Genomic DNA, 23,931 nt, shown 5'->3' with positions numbered 1-23,931 from the left:
ATGTTCTAAACACATGGAGAGAGGAGACTTGCAGACAACGCAAAGATCCTGAGACAAGAGAGCTGTGTCAGCTGGGATGTAAAACAACTATCTATGAATGCTAAGGTATGTGGTCCACTGCAAAGCCCAGAGATGTATAATCATTTAATTTTTGTAGTGAGGGTGGGTTTAGGCAAATCTGTCAGGTAATATGATAGGACTTTTTAGAATATACAGTCTAAATAGCTATGCTAATGACAACACTGACCTGTATTTGTTAGCTAGTTGTGGAGCAACGAATGCACATTAGAGCACGATAGTTTAAATAAACATTATACACTTTCCTTGTATCTCTTTTCTATTTATTGTGGACAAGCATGAGTGACAGAGCGAAAGGGGGTGACCTGCTAGCGTGCTCCTGAGAGGGTCGGGAGTATTGTGTTCTGGGGTGCCAAATCACTTGTCTCTGGAAAGTTTAGGAGGGCAAGTGAGTGGGCAGCTAGTCCGATTCGGCTCCATAGGTGCTGAGGGGTACGGTGACTCAGTTCCTACAGTCTGAAGTTCTGTGGTCCCAAGCATAGTTCTGCTCCTGAGCAGAATCACTGCAACATCAGCCAGAAGAGTGAGTGAGAAACAGGCGTTCACTATCAAGGAACCTTTCTTATAGTTTAAGGATGACGCTATGATTCTAATGATTAATCACAGGTTCATTGCAAAAGTTGTGATTAAAACATTCTTCCTGAATCTACCTACAGCTGTGGAAAAAACACTGCATATGCAGGATGTAAAGAGATGCTTAAAGTTTTATTTGCATCGCAAAGTACAATTAGGGACTACAGATCAACTAGTAGTTGCATATGGATACCATAACAAAGATGGTCTGGTTTCCAAGCAAGCATAGCTAGATGGATAGCTGCGACTATTCAATTCTGCCACTCTGAGGCCAGTAGGCCCTTGTAGAAAAAAGGCTAAGGCACACTCCACTTGGGTGGTCTCAAAAACAACAGCCCTGTTAGTTGGAGTGCCTATTGAAAGCATATGCAGTGCAGCAAAGTGGAAAAACAGTCATAATTCACACAGCTTTACTGCCTGGACTTGTTGCAGGGCAGTGACGCAGCTGTGGTACAAGCAGTGTTTTGCCATCTTTTTCAATTAGGTGAGCTTTGTATGATAGTGTATGTATATATACCCACCATTCACTATTGTGACAACATTTAGCATGATATTATAGTTAATTATATTCCATAACATAACACCCACCCTCCTCCCCATTGAGGCTCTCCTCCTACCCACTAGTGCTTAAAAATCTGAAGGAAGATGCCTCTGCAGGGAGTGTTGTAGAGGGTGCTATTGCCTAATTGGCTGGAGTTTGATTCTTCGTAAATGATGTAGATAAGCTATTAAAGTCAATGTCGTTTGCTATTATAAGCTATGTATGCTGTTTACATTGCTTTAGAAAGTACCATGGGACTCCCACCTCGACGACGCAGATGATTCAAGCATTTGAATCTATGAAAGATACCAATACTGGAGAACTACAGTTACAGGTAAGGAACACATTTTATACACTCAAGCAACACTCAATGCGAACACCTTGCATGTTTAAGAATGTTCTGCTTTATGTCATAATTGTACATCTGTAATAATATACAGTAAAGAGGAAGACAGATCTTTTATGAATCAACCCTCTTCATGCTCATTGTCTAGCTACAAAAAGACGTTTGAGGCTGATGAAAAGAATATTGCATGAACATTTTTAGATATAATTACCTTCTGGTATTCTCCCTGGAATTCTGCAAACTTCTGTTGTGCTATCTTTCTGGCAAGATCTAAAACAAAAAAGTGATATTTAGTAAATTTAGTTTTTTACTCTTTCCGTACCTGTATAATGCATTTAATAAAGCAGCAGCAGGGGTACATGATTCTTCGTCAGAAACAAAAAAAATAGATCTAAACTGGAACAGCGGCTATAGCTATAGTTCACAACACATACTGAAATGCTTCCTTGCACTTGGACAAAAGGTGTTACTAACAAACTCCATTTAGCTAATTTATTGCATTTTGTGTGTGAAAGTCTAGAGCAGCCCTGTCAGATTTTAGCTCACTTATTTATATTATGAACTTTAACCTCAAACCATATCTAAAACCATTAATCCAGCTATCCGTGATCCAATGGACGTGTCTATCGACAGACCAATGCAATTAAAAGACACATACAAATCACCCACAGAAGTCAATAAGACAAGTAAGTTACAGGTCAGCTGTGAGCCCTCTTGGGACATAGTAGGGATGGCACACCAGTGTTAGCACTGTAGTGAATAAAAAGGTCGCCGACTTACATCATGGAGTATTGCATGAAAAATATTTGATTCCCCTTTATATATTTGAACACTTTTTCATTTGACTGCTAGGGTGTGACTCAGGAGAGGCCACCCTTTTAGTAAAAAAAAACTGCTTCCGTAGAATTACCCCTATAATTCGGGGCACAATCTTTCAGGATTTAACTGCATGTCCAAAATCGGAGATTTCAGGGAGCACTCGCATTCGCCAGGTGTAAATGTAAACAAATAATGCATTTGCATATTTAACTTTTATTTTCTCCTCCATTAGAAAATATTTTACTCTATGGTGATGTCCAACATATATGGGGTCTTTCCTGCTAGGGAGAGAAACTGAATTTGTATGTAACATATATGGAGAATACATAGCTGGTGACTGTGCAACATGAGGGGGTCTGATGACCTATATAAACCACAAGGCTGAATGCAGAACGATTTATAAATATAATCCTGCAGCCTGAGATGGCAATGTAGAACCATATTACGCAAAGTGTAGGAAGCTGACTATTTACGTAGTGTACCTAATGGGTACACTATGAAAATAGTCCAGACTACCCTTATTAGATTACAGGGGCTTTCTTTAAAAATCCCAAATGCTATCTTTGTGGTAATGTGGTAGAGCAGTTTAAGCTTATCAAATGGGAGTGTTATGCATTTGCTACACAGACACTCAATAAGGAAATCCGAGATTATTTTAATTTAGACACCAAGATCTTTGGAACCAGGTAAGTACTTTTAGGGTAGCGATTTTCAGCTGTGGATTGAGGCATGAGCCTCGAATGCAGTAATGTTATCCTATGGGAGAAACATACACTGGATAGGTATACTTGCAATCAAGTTACAAGGTTGTTCTTCTGGACTCAAGGTAAGTGGGGGCCAAGGTTTCTTAGAACCACCAGCAGTTTCGGATTACCTGCCCTGGTGTGTTTGGGTGCAGAGGAGCTGGTCGCAAGGGTAGCCTCGATTGCTATCACTGAAGTCAATGGTAACACCTGTAAAAAGAAAAAGGCTGCAGGTGGGGACTGGGGCACCAGTCCAGCAGAACCCTTGAGGGTCTCTGGAGTAAGGGTGCACCATCTGTAGGCTCGGACTCGGGCTGTGGGGCTCGGGTGCAGGTGTGTTGTCCGGCGGGTCGCTGGCGTTGGTGGCTCTTACTTTTTAGGTCGACCTGTAGATGGGGTCAAAACAGGACAATATGGCCACTCTCAATGATGGCATCTCTGATGCTGATGTCTCACATCGGTAAATCTGTCTTTGCAGTGTTGGTGTTCATGCTGGATACTGAACAAGCCATGGCTGCTTCAAGGGCTCCAGTTCCCTGGGAATTGAGGCTGGAGGGCTCCTGGAAGGTCTGGCGTCTCGAAACTCAGTGGAGAGATGGGGCTGACCTCAGGGAGCTTTAGGAACCTTTATGTGTGCTGCTGCTGCATCGGTGGACCCGGTGATCAGCAGATCAGTGAACTAGACTTTGCGGGTGGTGCCTGCAGGTTTTAAGGAAGTGGCGGCTCCTCCATACAGTTCACAGGAGATGCTGGCTGGTTGGAGAAGTGCTGGAAGCGGTCCGAGGCTCTGGTAGGATGTACAGTTGCAGGACGAGTTGGGTCTTTAAATCATCAGGATGGGAGCAAGCAGAGTTTGGCGGCAAAGTCCACAGCTAGTTCACAGTTCTCACGTTTTTGACGCTTTGTCCTTCTTTTAAGAAGAAAAATCTGAGTTGTTGGTGTTAGGGGACCACCTAAATACTGAATGTTGATGGCATTAAAGGGAGTCAAGGGTAGTAGCCAATGGGATACTTACCCTTGGGGTCATTACATCCCCTATATGACCACTTCTTGTGGGGAATGGGCATAATATCCCTATCCCAGAGTACCTATTTCCACCAAACTCAAGATGGTGGAATTCTTCTTTCGTAATGCACCTTAGGGGTGTGAATAGCTTGTATGTGCAACACACCTACAGCATAGATAATTCCCTGCATGTCCTGGTGCCAAACGGGACTCAGGGTAGGGGGTGGCATTCTCCAGATCTGGAGGAAGCAGGGGTTGCATATCAAAGGCAGTAGCGGCGTTGAAGCCTCTGGCTTTGGTATGCAGATTCATTAGCCATCCTGCTAGAGAAGGCGATAACACTTTCTCTGCAGCAGGCATTGTTTCCTGACCTTAGAGAGCAAAGGCTCTCACCTACAGGGGGTCAGACACTCATCTGTAGTGGCAGGCTGAATGATACCCAGCCAGCACACTAGAGGACTAGTAGGTTTCAGGGGGCGCCTCTAAGGTGCCCTCTGGGAGCATGCCTTAATAAATCCAATACTGGAATCAGTATGGATTTATTAAGATGAGGTGTTTGATACCAAACACCATTGCTTTCAGTAAATCCATCATGTAGCTGGGTAACTCATAATGACCAGTGCTAGGATATATACTTATGATGGCTATCCTGATCACTAGTAATATATTGCAATGGAAGTAGACATTACAGGGGCACATAGATATAGACATAGATATGTCCTCACATGTAATATAATGCACCTTGACTTAGGGCTGTAAGGCCTACTGTAGGGGTGACCTACATATATTGCATGCAGTGTCTGTGGGCATGGCACACAGGGTGAGTGCCAGTTGTGTTTTCAAAAATGGTTTGCACCATTTCACATATTCTGCAATGGCAGTCTGCATGTGCTTGTGTGGGTCCCTTGGGGTGGCACAATACATGCTGCAGCCCTTAGAGACCCTCTTAATTCCCTACCAGTTACTAGGGATTGACAGGGGTGCTAAGGTACTTGCCAATTGGTAGACAATTGAACATTTACCTTGATTTAGAGAAAGAGCACTGGCACTGGCACTGACCATGTTACCAGTGACCCAGTGCACCTTCAATATGAATCTGTACCAGGCAAAAATATGTTATGTATTTTTTATTTTATTTGAATTCTTAGTTGCTTCAGTACTTTTTAGGAAGATTTCAGCATTTGGTATTCATTTTGAGACTGCAGATATCTCTGTCAATGATTTAAGAAATGTGTTTTTGTTGGGGATTGTGTGCTAATAATTAAATGTGTTTTAAGATTCAATATGTATTATTTTAAGTCAAATGTTAAATGCAAAACGCATTGTAGGTGTGAAAAATTGAGTTACTCGTTGAGGGATTAAAATGCTACTTAAGCAACAACCACAATTCATCTCATGATGAAACACAAGCAAACCCCAAATTAACATGTGCTTAATACTCTGGTAGATTGGCACAAATGCATTCAGGCTTAACTTAGAGGCAATGTGTAAAGTATTTATGCAGTACATAAACAGTAATAATATGAAAACACAACACAAGAAACCTAAAGTAAAAATGGAATAAATTATTTGACACCAACATAACCTAAATCCAATCAGTAAAACCAGAGATATGCAATTTTAAAGATTTATAAAAAGCAGTACCGTGAAAGCACAAAGCACTAACTGTGATTATCTGGTCTTGCCGGACCAAAACAAAGTTACAAGTTCAGGCCAACTACAATGAAGCATGGACCCAAAACAGGGAACACGTTCGTCCCACTATGAAATGTACCTTAAACCTTGGTTGCAAAGTGTTGTGCAGTGGTGGTTCTGGCTAGAAATGCGAGGTCCTGCGTCGGAGATGCATCATGCAGTGATGGTTCTGATGCCGCAGCTGGGCTCGCAGAGCACCTTTAGCCCCACGTTTAAGGGTCCAGGCCTGGAGGGTACCCTTTTGGGAGTGTTAGGACTTATAGCAGGTAGAGTCCAGGTGAAGGATTCAAGATGGGGCAGTCTTTTCTATCCCTGAAGCTCTGATCAGGAGGCCAGCCAATTAGCCCTTGGAGTCACTCTGGTGGTCCTGGATTCAAGATGCTGAACCAGTTCTTCTCACTCAGGCAGCAGGGCAGTCCTTCTTGCGGCAGAGCAGTAGAGCAGTCCGTTTTCTTAGTCTTCCACATATCCAGAAGTGTATTGAAAAGTGGATCTGGGGGTCAAATATTTATACCCGGTGCCTAGATTTAAGTGGAGGAAACGACTAAAGTCCTCCACTAACAGAGTAGTTTGGAATTTCCAGCCTCCTAGCCCTGGCCCCAGCTTGTCTGTGGGTACACAAGACTAGTGTGAAACCCTTTGTGAGTGTGCTGTGGCAATGTTTTTTTGATGTGCAAGTGGGGAAGGTGACAGCTCCTCCTCCTCATCCTGATAGAGATAACTCATCCTGCCAACAGCGATTCTCCCTTCGTTTTACTGTCTGGGAGCATTACACAAAGGCAACTGCCAACTACACCTAGTCATTTGATCCAGGATTCAAATGGTTAGAACAAGAAAATGCCAACTAAAGGGTTTACATTTACAAATTATTTAGACTCGACTTGTATACCTGCTCCCAATTGAAAGTTATCACTTATTGAAGGTAATAAGGTAACCCAATGAAATACTATGGGAGAGGCAGGCCTCGCAGTAGAGAAAAACCAATGTAGGAGTTTTATACTCCCAGGACATGTAAAAGCTAAAAGTACATGTCCAACATTTAAGATACACTGCACCCTGCCCTATGTGCTGGTTAGGGGCATCCCTAGGGGTACCTTAAAGACATTAAAAGAGATGGTTTAGGCCAGGCCAAAGATTTATTTTTCCAGGTCAGAAGGACAGTTTAAAACTGCACACACAAACTGCAATGGCAGGCCTGAGACAGGTTAATGGTTTGCTTAAGTTGTGGCACAATCAGTTTTGCAGGACCACTGGTAGCATTTAATTTACAGGCCCTGGGTACTGTAGTACCACTTTACTAGTGGCTTACAAGTATTACAAGTACTTTAAATATGCCAATTGGTTGTAATCCAACCAGAACATAAGCACTTTAGGGCTGGTTAGCAGTTGTAAAGTATGCAGGATCCTAAGGCTAACAAAATGAATTCAGCAAAAATAGGAGGAGTAAGGCAAAATGTTTGGAGGATAACCACTCTAAGACTGGCAGGTCTAACACATCCCCCCAGCTGAAAGTGGGAAGAACTATCCAACCTCCTAGGAGGTCTCAAAACTAAGGCGGAAGAACCTAGAGAGACCATCAGCATAGGAAATGCTGACCCAGGGCAGTGTGCGTCACAGTGAAGTCCATTCCCTGTAGGGAGATGGACTACCTTACCGGCTTGGGATTTTCACCCCTCATTTGCATGAGCCATGTGAGGGCAATGTGATCTGTATGAACCTGGAAGTGAGGCCCAAACAGGTATGGTAGTTACCTGCCACTATGTAAACTATGAAATAAACTAGCCACTTGTTGGATGAAGTCATAATTGAAGTCCTCAATGATGTTATTTCAGATGTCATCAGTGATGTCACAAAAGAGGTCACTGAACATGTCATGAGTGATGTAATATGTAAGGTCATACGGTTTTAGTTAAGTAACGGGCCTGAGGGATGGAGTCCACAGGGCATATGAAGGCTCAGGGATTGGGGCTGTGTTCCCCCTCCCCTTATTAAATGCTTTGAGCCCCAGGGCCTACAGCGCCTCAGGGAGGGGGCTGTGCACCCCCTCCCCTTCTTAAATTAATTAGTCCTGAGGGGATGGGGTCCCGGTGGCCAAAAACGGCCCGGATGGGGTCCCTGGGGTTGAATACAGCTCAGGGATGGCCATGTGCACCGCTTCCCTTAGCAAATGCTTGAGCCCAGGAGATGTGGCCCTGGGGGTTGACAACGTCTCGGGTGCATTGCCCCTCCACTTATTAAATATATTGGGCCTCAGAGGTAGGGTGCCCAGGGCCAAAAACAACACAGGGAGGTGGACAGTGTGCCCCCTCCCCCTTTAATATAGATTAATTATTTGGGCAAATATGGCTCAGGGGTGACCGGGCACTCCCCTCCCAATAAAATATGCCTCAGACCCTCAGGATGGGGTCACTGAGACCGAAAATGTCCACGGGAGGGGGGCGTGCACGCCTTTAATTAAAGAATGCAGCTCCGGGCCACCATTTTGTTTATATGTTTGATCCTGAACTTCTAGGGAGTACCATCATTACTGCAAATCTGCGAAAGCATACAAGATTAAACAGGAGGCTGTTCTGAGAGGGAGCGACTTTCTTCATGTACTAATTCTGAAGAATACAAAGTAAGGCTCTCTCTATTGCATTTGCCCTGAAGAAGTCCTTAGGGACGAAACACACTGGCTACTGTTGTTTTAAGAAGAAATTAAATAAAGAAAACTGAAACAAGACCTGCTGAATGGACTTGATACTTCTTTTCACTTAATGTTATATTTGATGGACATTGTTTGGAGTGCTGGATCATATTGTTTTGCTGGTTGGGGCAAGTCACTACTGCTTGCGTTAGAAAGTTGCCGCTCGTGTTGTGAAAGCTGCAGCTCAAGTAGAAAATCTAATAGAGCACCAGAAAGCAGCAGCAATCGCTGGCATGCCACGTGGTGCTGTTCGCACTGATTTTACTCCGCAGGACAAGCTCTCAGCGCAAAAATTCAGCGTGATGGACAGGAATTACGGCGCTCGCTTGAACTCCATGGAATATATCTGAGTTTTTAGGTAACTCTGCGGAATTATGCAGAGTCAAACTAAGTGTGTTCCGCCCACCCCTAATTTCTATGGAAGTGTGTATCCCAGGACCAATGTTTTACCCCAAGGCTGAGCTAGAATACATTTAAGTCTGTTTTGTAATTATTTGGGCTGTAGTAGAATTAGAAGTCTATTTTGATTATTGTGTGTTAACTATTTACTCTTAAGCATATTGTGGTAATTTTCCGCCCTTTTCCCACCAATTCCCTGTGTCCCTCCCACATTTCTTAATAAACCCGATGCTCATGAGCATGCAGATCCTCCACCAGGGCGGAGATCTCCATACAGAAAAAGTAAGAGAGATGGAAGTGGAGATCTCCAGCTGTAGATTGTGAATTCAATTTTGTAGTCAATAAAATAATAATACTGGAATACTGCTTTGCATACTCTAAAATGCCTTTTGTGAATCAGGCTCACCGTTTTTTCAACAAGCCTTTGTGTTTGTTTTTATTAGGTCTCACCTACAGACAGTTTTCAGCTGTCTGTTATTGAAAGACCAATTCTGAACAATGCTAATACTTACAGTAGACTTTGGGTCAGACATTTTTTTTTAATCAGCGGTTGGCTTTCTCTTGTATCTGATTTGCTTGTTTCTTATTGGATGGCTTGCCTTCCCCCTCTTGTGTTGTCCCTCCTCTGGAGCAAAGCTTCTTTACCATTCTTTTTGAGTAGATCATTTGCATCCTTCCACTACTTACATTCCAGCACTTAACATTTTTTCTTTTGCTTTCAACACTTCATGTTGTCCTCTCGCATGAGTTCTCCTGCTCTCTCTCTCTAATAAGGACTGCTTACCCTTAGGTCCACCATGTGCTTTCGGTGTTGCTTCCCCTCTCACTCCCAGCTCATTCGTTACTTCTCCAATTGGTTGCTGCTGCCTCATGACGCATACATGCACATACATGGTGAGATGCACATGCCTATTGACACATACATGCTGGCACCGGCTATATAGTAAAAAAATATGGTCTCTGCAGCATTATGAGTTATACATGCACAAAGTGTTGATACGTGTATGTGTGTGTGTGTATATAGTAATCCTGCCTAGGTTAGCCTTTTTTAGGTTTTTTATTTGATTTTGCATTGGTAATTGATCATTGGCAATGCAAAAAGTTTGGTGAATGCTTTTTAAAGGGCATTTATGTAGTGCTGTAAATCACAGCATGCGCCAGTGCTAGGGTCAAAATAGGACCGACTGAAACATATCCCTGCATACTTTGGAGCATGATCAAAGGCTTATTTGTCAAGCTATAACTCTTGTGTTAAAACAAACAGTTCAGGTCTGATACAAAAAGCTGGTGAAAGCTGGTGAAATATAGTGGATGAAAGGAAAGCTAGTACCTTTCGTGCATGCTATTAGCAAAAACCTCTAGCAATCTGCCGTGGAGTGCTTAATTTGTGCCGTGGTTTCTGGTGCTCAGTACCGTCACTTAATTTTTAACTTAACACTGTACTTATGACAAACTGTCACATGGTAGCACTGTTAGAGATGAGCAGAGCAACAGTGGTTCATTAATTCATTATACATTGAAAAAAGACTAATTTCTGCCTCCCAAGCCTTTCTTATAGCTTTGGTGGCCTGAAATGGTCTGAATTGTGACACTTGTGGAGGAGTGTGATGGTTAGTAGATGTGTAAGTACTGTTTTGGGCAGCACTGACAGGGGCAACGAGTGATGTAAGATGCAGTGACCTCCAGAACATGGCGCTGGCACTTGTACAAATTAAGCACTGCTGCCGTGTAGCCACTTTAGTCCACCCGCTGCCCTTGAACGAGATTCCCTCCATTACTGCTACTGTGTCCGAGTGTGCTGGATTAACTTGTGTTCCCACCACAGCAGTTGCAGGCACTCGTGCTTCCATTGAGTCTACTCTAGAGGACTTAAAGTGATGTTTGCACATGCTCAGAAGTAGGCAGCCCAGACACAACTGCAAGGCAACGTTATATGCAACTGTCTACACAAACTTGCTTTGCGGGTGTGGTGCATCCCCAGCTGGTCTAAGAAGAATATGAGACCATAATGCCATTGCAAAGCTTCTCCATCTTCAATTTTTCTTCCGGTCTCTTTTTTGTTTAAATCTGTTTTTATTGTTTTTTCAGATATTATTGAGCTCATATACGATATATATAACTTTAGCAATGGCTTCATAAGTTTTGATAACATCGCAAATCACATACATATACATTGTGTTAACTACTTTTCCATAGCACAGAGTTAAACTGTAGAGTGCTGGTACGTATGCAATAATTGTTATTGGGGAACACTGATAAATTCTCTATTTTACAGCATATTTCGTCAGTCAATCGCATCTCTCTGTTGTGTGCAATGCACATGCGCGTGTGGGTAAGGATAGGCTCCCCCAACGATGGTCCCAACTAATGAGCTAATCTTCTGTGGCTAATTCAGTGAAACTTGGAAAGGTGTGCAAGCAGGGCACAAGTCCTGTAAAAAGAAGTGGGGGGACTGACCAAGTAAGACATTATGCAAATGACCTTGTGATGTCATGACCTAGCTCTATTAAAAGAAATAAAATAAAATAGTGCTATTTAAATTATTTGTGTAAATACTGGGACAGACTAACCCATCTGACAGTCTTACAGGGTCTGCAAAAGCATGCCTCTCTTAAGTACCTGTAAAAAGAAGACAAGCTGTGTGCCTCTGTATCCCTCTGTGGCACTTACATTTAAATGTAACGTTCCAGGCGGCCCCAGTCAACATATACAAACAAAAAGAGTCCGATTGGCCCCTTAACTTCGGCCGAACTGGAGGTGAAAAAAAGCTCCCTCGCTGCCTGCACGTTATTGCTGGGAATGGAAAGCAGGCAACGTCCAGGTTCTGCTGAACGCGTCCCGGTGTCTGAAAATGACACTGGGACAAGTTCAGTATATTTCTGTGGGGCCCAACTTCTTGGCAGGGGGCACGCCGTGTACCTGCGTGTACCCCCGACTCGAGCCCTGTGTGCAAGTGTCCGTATTATGTATCTGAGGCGGGTATCGGCACTTCTCTTCCAGCCGTCATCTGCTCAGAGCTTGGAAGCGATATCCCCTCCTTCAAGAGGTGCTTTCTTTGTGTCTCTTAGAGTGCATGAAATCTAGTGCAAGTTCTGTAATGTAACTATATATTTGACTGCAGTTTTGCCTCAACTGCGTGAGGTACTCCCCAGTCTGAAAATACACACCTGATCAATAGGATCACCTTAAAGAGGATGCTAGGGGGAAGGGGAGATACACAACATAAAATATAAAATTGTAGATAGTGTAATGCCTGCTTGGGGGTCGGTGATAACCTATGCCACAGAGTGGGGCCTAACTGTAATTATGCAATGAAGACACTCAGACACTGGCTACTGGGTAAGGGCCCAAGACCACGAGCGGTCTCGCGCCCGTTTATTTATACCTGAGGGATGACCAGCCCCCAGGCTGTGTGCGTGTGTGAATGGACGGGCCGTGTGGCTCCCTCAGTACATCCCTCCAAACTCACAGATGAATAGTCCAGTCTTACTTAGAGTCCTTGGTGACTCGTAGCCTCCATGCATAGTCTTGGAGTCTTTGACTGGGAGTCGGGTTTGGTCTTAGGTTGTACCTCCGGCTTCGCTGTCCTTCGGCCACTTCCTCTCCCGCCTGGTCTGCTGCTCCTCTCTCGGGATTGGCCTGGATGACATTTGGCTCGGTGTCTCTTCTGGGCGGTGATGGTTCTCTGTCCCGTTGGCTGGCAGATGCCTCGGGAGGAGCCGGGTTGTCTTCGCCGCTCTCAATATCTTCTGACATCTGTTCCAGTGCAGCCTCCTTCGTGGATATACGCTTGAACCACGACACATTGCGGGTCACCAACCTTGATCCATGGGATGCTGACACCATGGTGCCATGAATGTTCACGATCTCCCACACCTCTGGTTCAAACGTTGTCTGATATTTCCAGTTGTGGTGGCGGGTCTTGAGGACCACAAGGTCGCCTACTGCCAGTGGCCTGACCCCGGCTCTTCTCGTTTGGCTTGCTCATTCATTAGTACGTTGTCTCCGTTCCTGGGCTGCTTCGGGGTTTAGCTCTGGGGCCTGCCACGCTGGGCTTGTCGGTACACAATCTCTTGGTGGTCTTCGGTACATGACGTGAGCCGGGGCACACTTGGTGGTACAATGTGGTGTCTATCTGTAAGCATTCAGAAACTGTGACAGGCAGTCCTTGGGCACTTTCCCCTTTCTCCACACCGATCTTTAGGGCCCGGTTCATTGTCCTCATGAACCTTTCGACCTCTCCATTGGCCTGTGGCCATTGTGGCGTGATCCTTCGGTGGTGTATGCCTCGCCTGGTTAGATATGCTTTGAAATCAGTGCCCTGAAATGGCGGTCCATTGTCTGACCTTATCTCGTCTGGAAAGCCTAGCATGGCGAATGTCCGATCCAAAGCCGGCTTGACATGGGTGAAAGCGGTGGAGGGGATCACTTCCACCACTGGGAAACGGGAGCATGAGTCGATCAGTACCAGGGCTTATCTTCCATCTGGGAATTACCCAAAATCTATCCTTATTTTGGACCAGGGAGTGTCACATGAGTCTTCTGTGATGACTGGGTGCGGCGCAGGCTCCTGACTTGTGATGATACACGAGTGGCAGTTGCGGATTTCCTCTTCCACTGCGCTGTCAATACCGGGGAACCACACCCTTCCATGCAGTCGAGCTTTTGTCTTGGCTACACCTTGATGTCCTTGATGGGCGAGGCGTGCCACCTCCTGATGCAGGCTCGAGGGGATCACAATGGTGGCACCTCGCAAGACCACTCCGTAGGGCCCCGTGCTGAGTTCGCTTTGCGCTCGCCACATTTGTTGGCGAAATGTCTGTTCCTCCGTTGTAAGGGCTCTGGCCCATCCAGAAAATGCTTCCAGCTGCGATTCTCTAGAGTTTGTTTCACCCTGCGGAGGCACTCATCCTGATCCGTGGCCGCTCCGATCTCTTCCAGTGTGAGGGCCTTGGGGCAGGCGTCTTGCGACAGTACCCTGACAAACTCTTCTACCTCCTCCAGGTCTCCATGTTCCGACGTGTTGGAAGCGTGCCCCGGATGTCATGAGAGGAAATCTGCGGGGTTATCCGCTCCGGGGCGGAAGATAACTTCGAATCTGTACGTCTGGAGCTGGACGGCCCACCTCTCGATCCTGGGCGGCGCAAGCCTGGCCGTCCCTGCGAATAGCGGAACCAACGGTTTGTGGTCCGTCATGACTGTCAACTCGTGCCCGAAGAGGTATAGATGAAAGTGTTGACAAGCCCACTTTATGGCGAGAGCCTCTCTTTCAATCTGCGCGTAGCGCATCTCGGTTGCTGTCAACGCCCGACTGGCGTATGCCGTGGGTACCCGCTCATGCTCTTCCGTTCTCTGCATCAGGACCGCCCCCAGCCTTACCGGGCTGGTATCCACGATGACCTCCATCTGTCGATGTGGCCTGAAATACGCCATGACCTTGTCATCTATCAGAGCCTCCTTCACGGCTCGAAATGCGTCGTCTTCTCTCGCGGACCTTGTCCACGGCTGCCCTGCTTTGGTGAGGGCGCGCAGGGGTTCCGATATGGACGCCAGGTTGGGGATGAACCGGCCACAGTATGTGGCCATCCCAAGGAAACTGCGGACTTTGGGTGCTGACGTCGGCTTGGGCGCCGACCAGATGACTTCGGCTTTCTTCGGGTCTACTCTGAGTCCGTTGCGATAGAAGATGTAGCCAAAGTATTCTACTGATTCGTTTTAAAACGAGCACTTTTCTCGGTGCAGTGTGAGTCCGTGGTCTGCTAGGCGCTGAAGCGTGGCTCTCAGGTGTCCATGATGCTCCTCTAGGGTCTTGGAGAAGACTAGAATATCATCACTCAGATTGATGACTCCTGGCAATCCCGACAGCGTCTCCTTGATTGCGTTTTGGAACACTTCGGCGGCCGAGGACACGCCGAAGCTTAGGCGCTTGTACCTGCGGAGGCCGACATGGGTCGAAAATGTTGTGATATTACGGCTGTCTGGATGGAGCTCCATCTGGTGGTAGCCCGCGATCAAGTCCAACTTAGAGAACCACTTGGCCCCATTTTGATCAGCCACTATGTTGTCCATAGTCGGCGTGAGGTGGCGCTCCCTCTTGACTGCCTTGTTTGGGAGGCGCATGTCCACGCACAATCTTATCGCGCCTGGCTGTTTGGGCTTGGGCGCCACAACGAGGGGTGACACCCATGGGGTGGGTCCTGATACCTTTTCAATTACCCCCAGCTTCTCGAGCTTCGTCAGCTCTTCCTCCACTTGCGGCCGCAGGTGGAACGGATCTGTCCGATGTCGTAGGGCCGTCGGCCTCACTGTGCGGTCGATGTGCAACTTGAAGACTTTCCCTTGCAGACGGCCCAGGCCCCGGAAGAGCGTCAGGAACTCTCTCAGCATGGCGTCCGCGTTTCTTTCGTGAACTTGGTTAGCGAAAAATACCAGCTGGAGGTCCTCTGCGGTGTGGCAGCTGAGCAGCGTGCCACGTTTGCCACCGGTCACGTGGAATTTCGTGTTCACCTTTTGACCATTGCATGACACTATCACATCAGTGACTCCACGTAGAGGCAGGGGTTCATCACTGTCGTACGTGTAGATCCTGGCTTTTGAGGGCATGAGCGGTGGGCGAGGACGTAGCTGTTCATATTGCGTATTGTCCATTACATTCACTGACGCTCCAGTGTCAATCAATGCCTATACCGGGGAGCCCCCTATCTCGACTTCACACATTGGTGGCGGCCTTTTTCTGGATCCATCCCGACCAACGAAGGAGACGAAAAAGACGTCATCATCCTCGTCCTCATCTAACCGGAACGCTGTCTGAGGTGCATCACCGCACGGCCCTGGGTCTTCGAGAGAGATTTGACGTACCCCTTGGGCTGCGCTCCTTCCGCTTGGCCCGGTGCGGCGGCTGCTGCGGCATATCATCGCGAAATGGTTCATCTTACCACAGTTGGAGCACGCCTTTCCTCGTGCAGAACATCGTCCGTTCGGAGGATGCTCCATCCCACAGTTTCCACATGCAGAGCGTGGGGTCGCCGACGGCTGATTTTTCTGTGTTGCGGGAGGAGGCCTTCTTCGGATTACATCCATGTGTTCTTCTTTGATGGACAAGTGTTTTGCCGGCACCGCTGGACCGTCCATTGCGGCCTGCATCGCCTATGCCCTTGCATTGGATAGTTTGTGTGACCTCACCAGCACGAGGATCTCGTCCAAGCTGATCCTTGGCTGTCGTAGGATTGGGCGTCTCAGTTGGACCGACCGACATCCCTGTATGAGTTGCGCCCTGATTTCTAGCGTCCTGTCTGGCAGCTCGCACGACGTCTCTAGCTTACGCAGCCTCGCATAGAAGACGTCGATCGACTCGCCCTCCGCTTAGCGGGCCTGGCGCAGCTTGAACCACTCATAGTCCAGGTTTGCGTGGGGGTCAAAATGGCGGTTAAGAGCCGTGACTGCAGCCGTGTAGTCGTTGTCGTCGCCTCTGTCTGGCAGAGTTTCGAATAGTTCATAGAGCTCGTCACCCCCATAACACATCAGGAGCGAGCGTTTGACTTTGCTATCGGTTTCCCTGATGCCCACGAAGTAGTGTTCCAAGCGTCCGAGCCAGAGGCGCCACTGCGCGGCTGCCGCTTCTCTCCTCCCACGCGCAAACAGGCCTGAGCGATGGGGCAGCGGTGAGGCAGTGCTGGGCCTCCGATGTGGGGACGCTGGCGTATGCAGCAGAGCAGGGCAAAACGGCGGATGTAGCGTTTCCCCCTGGAGGGCTCACCTCGAGCGCCGCGACCGGCGCGAAGCACCTACCGGCAGTAGGTAAAGCCGGACCGGCCAGCACAGCGGGGTCGCACCTGCGACAGGTCTTGGCGATGGCCGTCGGCTCCAGCGCAGACAGCGCAAGCGCGGCTTGGGTGGCGCAGCGGGACACGGCAGGCGCATCCGCGGGGGCGAGGCGTGGGCAGAGTATCTTACCCTCGTCGCCAGTGTAATGCCTGCTTGGGGGTCGGTGATAACCTATGCCACAGAGTGGGGCCTAACTGTAATTATGCAATGAAGACACACAGACACTAGCTACTGGGTAAGGGCCGAAGACCATGAGCGGTCTTGCGCCTGTTTATTTATACCCGAGGGCTGACCCGCCCCCAAGCTGTGTGCGTGCATGCGTGCGTGAATGGACGGGCCGTGTGGCTCCGTCAGTACAGATAGTAAGAAATAACAAAGAGCGGTTTTGTAACTTGGAATTCAAGGTATTGCTGTAGTTAACTAATGCTTAACTAATGCTTTGCTCTCATTGTCTGCAACAACTTGGAACCTATAAATCAAAAACATGTTTCTGTTGGCAATAGTTCAAAAGGTTAGTGATTCAGGCCCTTGTCAATTTCATTTGCAACAATTTATATAATGCTAAGCTGTATTTAAACTATTTGACTACTTTTAATTATGCAGTCACCTGAGAAATTGGAAAACAATGCAACTTAGAATTAGGACCACAAACTAAAAAGCAGTGACATTCATTTTTGGTGTATGAGCTGCACTGTGTCCAGTATTGACAAGGACACAGACGCTTATTTGACTCAAATTTGAGAAATCACATTTCGTGATGGAGAATAACCTCAAGCGCTTGCACAATAAGGCAAAAACATTTACCTCTGCGGACCCTCCAGTAAGTGACATAGTTAAATGTATAGGTTGAAAACAGTGCATACAGAATAAAATGTGGACAAGGAGAGAAACAAACCTCGACTACAGAACAGACACAAATGAATAAATTCTCTCCCGGCTGCTCTTACGTCATCTTTTCACTTTTGGAACATGTACCGCCTCGAGCACCAAAAAGCTTAAAGTAATCGAAACAAGTTTCTTACATTGAAGTAAGAACTGCTAATCCCTTCCAAGCTCTGAGCAGATGGCAGCCCGGGGACGAGTGTGCAGATACCCGCCTCAGACACATAATACTCCGGGGATTAGCTCGTCAGGCCTCGAGTGTACACAACACAACAGAGCCGAGGCTCGCGCCGCCCGGAAATGGCTCTCCTACGGCTACATCTTCCTAACGTCTGTGTCCACATACATCATCGTCTGTCAGCAGGCACCATGGCGAGATCAGGGAAGACATTAGGCAGAGCTGATGGCGCAAAGTAAATAGGACCAACTGGTGACTAAAAGCTATCCAGCTGGGAGCGCGGCATCTAAATATAACAGGACTATGGTTCCTTTGAGGACACGGAGCCATGTTTACTTAAAAGAGGTGTTGCTAAGGCCAGAGGGATGCTAGGGCCACTGTCAATGCACACTTTAGAAAAAAATCGGGTTTGCTCTCTGGGACCCAAGTAGTAGCAGTCATTTATTAACATTACTTAGGATTTGGTGACGGACATCTCCTCCGACTAAATAGAAATTCCATTATATCCAGCCTGAATAGCTGTCACCGTTGTGACAGAGTAACCCGTTCACCCAGATCGAAAACAGGCCCCATGTCTTGTTTAATGCTTCATCAATTCTGACTGCTTCACAAATGCACTTTGTAGGATGTATGACATCACAACGCATGCTTTTACCACGCATGCTTTTACATCGCAACTTTTACAACGCATGCCTTTACAACGCATAGTGTTAAGGGGTGCTGGATAGTGAAAAGTTTAACACCTTAGCTGCTTTGGAACGTCCAGCTCCAGTGCTGAACGTTCCATTGCGCAGGTGCAGTTGGAACGTCCAACGGCCGACGGTAGCACTCCCGAGGTAGTGGTGCCGTCGGCCGCTGGACGGGCGCAGCGCTTAAGGGGTTAATTTACTATTCCAACTCCAGTCCCCGTGGATAGTAGGGAAGGTGTTGGATAGTAAATTAAATCTATTCCCTATTCTAGAGCGCCCCCCAGCGCAATGCGTTGTAATGGTTTGCGTTGTAAAAGTTGCAATGTAAAAGCACTGGGTGGTAAAAGTTGCGTTGTAAAGGATGTTTCCCGACTTTGTAGTATGTTTTGCAATAGTACAAAATATGCTACAAAGTGCTATTCACAAACCGAGGAGCAGATTTATCATTCTTTCACGCAGTGCAATGCAGCCAGCCAACTTGTTGAGCTGCGTGAAAGGGACAGGGCACTAATGTGCGGTATTTACCATTATACAGTGCATTCCTGTCCTTTCCTAGCACTGGCGCACTTTTAGCTGAGTAGTACCAAAGCAGGCCCCCTTATATCAGAGGGCAAGGGTGCCAGCATTGTAGGCAGGATTGTTTTGCACCAAAAGAATCCTGAGATGCATTTCCCTCTTTCAATAAGTGCTGCAGAATGCAGCATGTAGAACGAGGAAAAAATGAGAGGAGAAATAGATTTCTCCTTGTTACGCCTCACCTGGGAGGCGTAGCATTGTGACGCATTCCCAGCTCTGCCATTAATGGCAAATCTTGAAATGCGTCAAAATCAATGAGTGGATGCATGAGAACATCGAAGCTCCACCAATGGAATGCCTCCCTGCTGCAGAGCAACGCAAGGCAGTGATTTGCGCTGCCTTGCGTTACTCTAGATTTATCAAGCCACGCTCGCCCATGCAAGGTGGCCTTCAGTGGCTCGATAAATCTCGCTTAGGTTTTGATTCACCCTTGCGCCCCATTGCGTGGCGTAAGGGCGATGCAAAATCTTGATCACTTTGGGCCCAAGTGTGGAGTTTATGCCTTTGTAATTGGCCACACGTATGATGTGTTTATACAAAGGAGAAAACAGGCAATAAGGTTACCAGACCGTCGCACTAGGACTTTTCCGCATTTTTAGTAATGTGAATATAGACGCTCAACTGATTGTGATCCTACTGCCAAAGAGTCACCAAAAAAAGGCCTATGGACAAAGATAGAACAGGTACGTCTGTTATTTGACCATATGATATTCTCAAGAGAAAGTATCAGATCATCATTATCAAATCTTTTCCTTATCAAATATTTCTATCATTGATGACATCAAAACATCACAATTGGTAACCACAATATCTGTAATCAGTCCAACCCAAATCACGGGAGTTGTCATTAATCATGCACAGGAGTCATGTGGTTTATGTTGAAAAACTTCTTGATATATCTGTATTCTTTTTGCAGATACACATGATGTGACTCCTGTGAATGTCACCATTAAGAACATCTCCTTCTTGAGGAACGAGTTGATGACACCCAACTTTACTATTGGATCAAATCCCATGCTGACATCCTTCCTCTTCATGATACGACCCTGACTAAGATCCAACTTTGGTTCCATCAAAATCACCTCAAACTTACCCCTAAAAAAACTGAAATCATTCTATTCTCTCCCAAAAACAATCCTCTGCCCATTCATCACTGATTCTCTGACATCAAAGCCCTTAACTCCCCTCTCGCCATCTCTAACTCTGTCAAATCCCTCGGCATCAGCTTCGATCAGAACCTCAGCCTCACCCCCCACATAGAAAATTCAGCCAAAGGTGATCTCTTTGTACTCCAGCACCTCAAAAAAATCTAACCCTTCATTCCATCCAATGACTTTATATCGGTTGTGCAGTCACTGGTCCTATCAAGAATTGACTACGGTAATGCCACCCTCATAGGTACTCCCAAAGTCCACCTTGCCCCTATCAAAGCTGTCCTCAACCTTGCTGCCAGGTTGATCACTGGCTGCAAATAATTTGACCGCATCTCCCCAGTCCTCAAGGACCTCAAATGACTCCCGATTGAAAGCAGATCTGCCTACAAAATTGCCTGCATCACCCACAAAGCCCTCCACCTAAAGAACAAGTTACTTACCTTCGGTAACGCTTTTTCAGGTAGATACTATATCTGCCTGTGGATTCCTCACCTTGTGAATATCCCCCTTGCGTCAGCAACGTTCGGAAATTTTCTTCGTAGCACGCCGACGTGGGCGACGTCAAAGGAGCACGGCATCGCGCGCGACCCCTTCTGACGTCACCGACCCCATATCAGGCCCACGCCGGCGTGATGACGTCAGTTCCGCCCTTTTTTCCGTGCCTTCGAGGCACACGGACGCACCAACGATAGCAAACATGCAAATAGACAATGTACACAGTACATATAGAACTAAATCAATACAATAGTATAAACCATATATACAGAAAGACCAGGTATAGCAGAGTGGACAACGGGGAGGCGGGTGGGTCAGTGAGGAATCCACAGGCAGATATAGTATCTACCAGAAAAAGCGTTACCGAAGGTAAGTAACTTGTTCTTCTGATAGATACATCTGCCGTGTGGATTCCTCACCTTGTGAATAGATTCCCACAGCAGTCCCCACTCCCGGAGGGGGGTGCCCACTCTGCTACACCAGGAAGTCTTGGAGGACAGAGTGCGCGAAGTGGCCATCCCTCCTCACCTCGGTATCCAAGCAGTAATGCTTCGCGAAAGTGTGGAGGGAGGCCCAAGTCGCGGCCCTGCAAATATCCTCAACAGGTACACCCCTAGACAAAGCAGATGTTGCAGACTTTGCTCTAGTTGAATGAGCTCTAATACCCTCAGGAGGGTCCTTACCCGCAAGAGAGTAGCAGATCTTGATGCACAGGATTATCCACCTGGAAAGAGTGCGCTTGTGCACCGCTCTGCCCTTCTTGCAGCCAGCAAAGCCAACAAACAGCTGGTCGTCCATCCGGAAGTCCTTAGTCCTGTCCAGATAGAAAGACACCGCCCTCTTAGGGTCCAGGCGATGCAGCCTCTCTTCCTCCTTAGACGGGTGAGGGGGAGGATAGAAGGTAGGAAGGGTAATGGACTGCCCAAGATGGAAAGGAGCCACCACCTTAGGCAGAAAAGCAGCCCTGGTCCTTAGAACCATCCTTTCAGCATGAATGGTCAGGAATGGGGGTTTGGAACTTAGAGCTTGAAGCTCACTTACCCTCCTTGCCGAGGTGATTAAAAAGATCAGCACAAGATTCAAATCCCAATGAGGAACAATAAAAGGAGTAGGAGGAAACATATTCATGAGACCCCTCAAGAATCTCAAAACCACAGGAGATTTAAAGAGAGAAGGCTGATCCGGCAAACAAAGAAACGCCGATAAGGCCGAAAGATAACCCTTGACCGTGGACACAGCCAAACCTTGCCGTGCCAGATAAAGGGCAAATTGTAAAATATTAGACAAATGAGCCTTCAAAGGGTCAATATCCCTCTCCCTGCACCAAGAAACAAATTTTGACCACCTATAGGAGTAAATGGACTTAGTGGTGTCACGCCTGGCAGAGAGAATGACATCCACCACCTCGTGAGGGAGAGAAAAAGAACTCAAGTTGCCCCGTTCAATCTCCAGGCATGAAGGTGTAATGTCTGGAGGTGGGGGTGTAGAACCTGCCCCTCCATCTGAGAGAGGAGGTCTACCCTGTGAGGGAGACGGAGCGGCGGGTGAGAGGAGAGGTGGAGTAGGTCCGAATACCACACCCTTCTTGGCCAATCCGGAGCAACCAATATGACTTGGGCCCGGTCTTGACGAATCTTCCTCAGAACCCGAGGAATCAAAGGTATGGGAGGAAACGCGTAAAGGAGTTGATCTCCCCAACCTAACTGAAACGCGTCCCCCAATGCTCCTTGCATCGGATACTGGAGACTGCAGAATGAAAGGCAGTGAGCATTCTCGCGAGTGGCAAATAGATCCACCCGAGGAGTCCCCCACATCTGAAAGATGTCGTGAACAACCTCCGGGTGAAGCCTCCACTCGTGGTCGGCAGAGAACTGCCGACTGAGACTGTCTGCACGCACGTTCAGAACTCCGGCCAGATGATTTGCCACCAGACAAATCTGATGGTCCTGAACCCAGGACCAGAGACGCAGAGCCTCTCTGCAGAGACACTGCGACCCTACTCCTCCCTGCTTGTTGATGTACCACATCGCAGTCGTGTTGTCCGTTAGGACCTGAACCGAACGACCGCGAAGGGAAGGGAGGAAGGCCTTGAGCGCCAAACGTATCGCCCTCAATTCTAGAAGGTTGATGTGAAACAACCTTTCTTCCGGAGACCAAAGACCTTTGACCTCCAGGTCTCCCAGATGAGCACCCCACCCGAGAGTGGATGCATCCGTTATCACTGTGGCCACTGATGGAGGCAGATGAAAGGGCTTTCCTTGAGACAGATTGCCTTCCACGCCCCACCAAGACAGATCCTCTGCAGCTTCCCTGGAGATCTTCACTGACTCCCTGAGATCTCCGTTGTGCTGATACCACTGCCTGCGGAGGCACCACTGGAGCGCCCTCATGTGCCAGCGTGCATGACTGACCAACAGAATGCAAGAAGCCATCAGACCGAGCAGGCGAAGGACCTTCAGGACTGGAACAACCGCTCCATTGTAGAATAAAGGAATCATTTCCTGAATGTCGTGAATCCTTTGAGGTGGAGGGAATGCACGACATACAGAAGTGTCCAGTACCGCACCTATGAACAGGTTGCGCTGGGAGGGCACCAGGTGAGATTTGGGTACGTTTATCGAAAAACCCAACCTGTGTAACAACTGAGTTGTCTCCTGCAGATGATGGAGCACCATCTCCGGCGACTCTGCTTTGATCAGCCAGTTGTCTAGATAAGGGAATACAGGAATCCCTGACCTTCTGAGATGCGCAGCCACCACTGCCATCACCTTGGTGAAAACTCGAGGCGCAGTAGTAAGTCCAAACGGGAGGACCGCAAACTGGTAGTGCTGCGATCCCACCGTAAAACGGAGATACTTCCTGTGCGACTTCAGGATTGGGATGTGAAAATACGCATCCTGCAAGTCGATCGACACCATCCAGTCTTCTTCCATCAGCGCCAGAAGAACCTGAACAAGGGTGAGCATTTTGAACTTCTCCTGTTTGAGATAGAGGTTCAAAATCCTGAGATCCAGGATCGGCCGAAGCCTGCCATCCTTCTTGGGAATCAAGAAATACCGGGAGTAGCACCCTTGACCCCTCTCCTGCTCTGGAACCACCTCTATTGCACCCTTTCGGAACAGTGCCAGGACTTCCTCCTGCAGGAGAAGCAGGTGGTCCTCCGAACAATAACCTTGCCAAGGAGGGTAATTGGGAGGGAACTCCTGAAAAGGAAGTGCATACCCATTCTCTACGAGATTGAGAACCCA

General features: G+C 47.3%; 1 protein-coding gene across 11 annotated transcripts in view; it reads right to left on the bottom strand.

Annotated features, from left to right (window-relative positions):
- PROM1 (prominin 1) overlaps nt 1–23,931 on the bottom strand; it is a 630,080-nt gene that overhangs the window by 357,572 nt on the left and 248,577 nt on the right. For all 11 annotated transcript variants that reach the window (XM_086964065.1, XM_086964059.1, XM_086964066.1 and 8 more), the window contains exon 2: nt 1,750–1,808. In XM_086964065.1, the coding sequence (XP_086820191.1) occupies nt 1,750–1,808 (59 nt within the window). The remainder of the gene's footprint in view (nt 1–1,749; nt 1,809–23,931) is intronic.

Source organism: Lissotriton vulgaris, chromosome 3_2 (genome assembly GCF_964263255.1).
Source record: "Lissotriton vulgaris chromosome 3_2, aLisVul1.2, whole genome shotgun sequence".
NCBI classification, from domain to species: domain Eukaryota; kingdom Metazoa; phylum Chordata; class Amphibia; order Caudata; family Salamandridae; genus Lissotriton; species Lissotriton vulgaris.
This window is presented reverse-complemented; position numbering and strand designations above follow the sequence as displayed.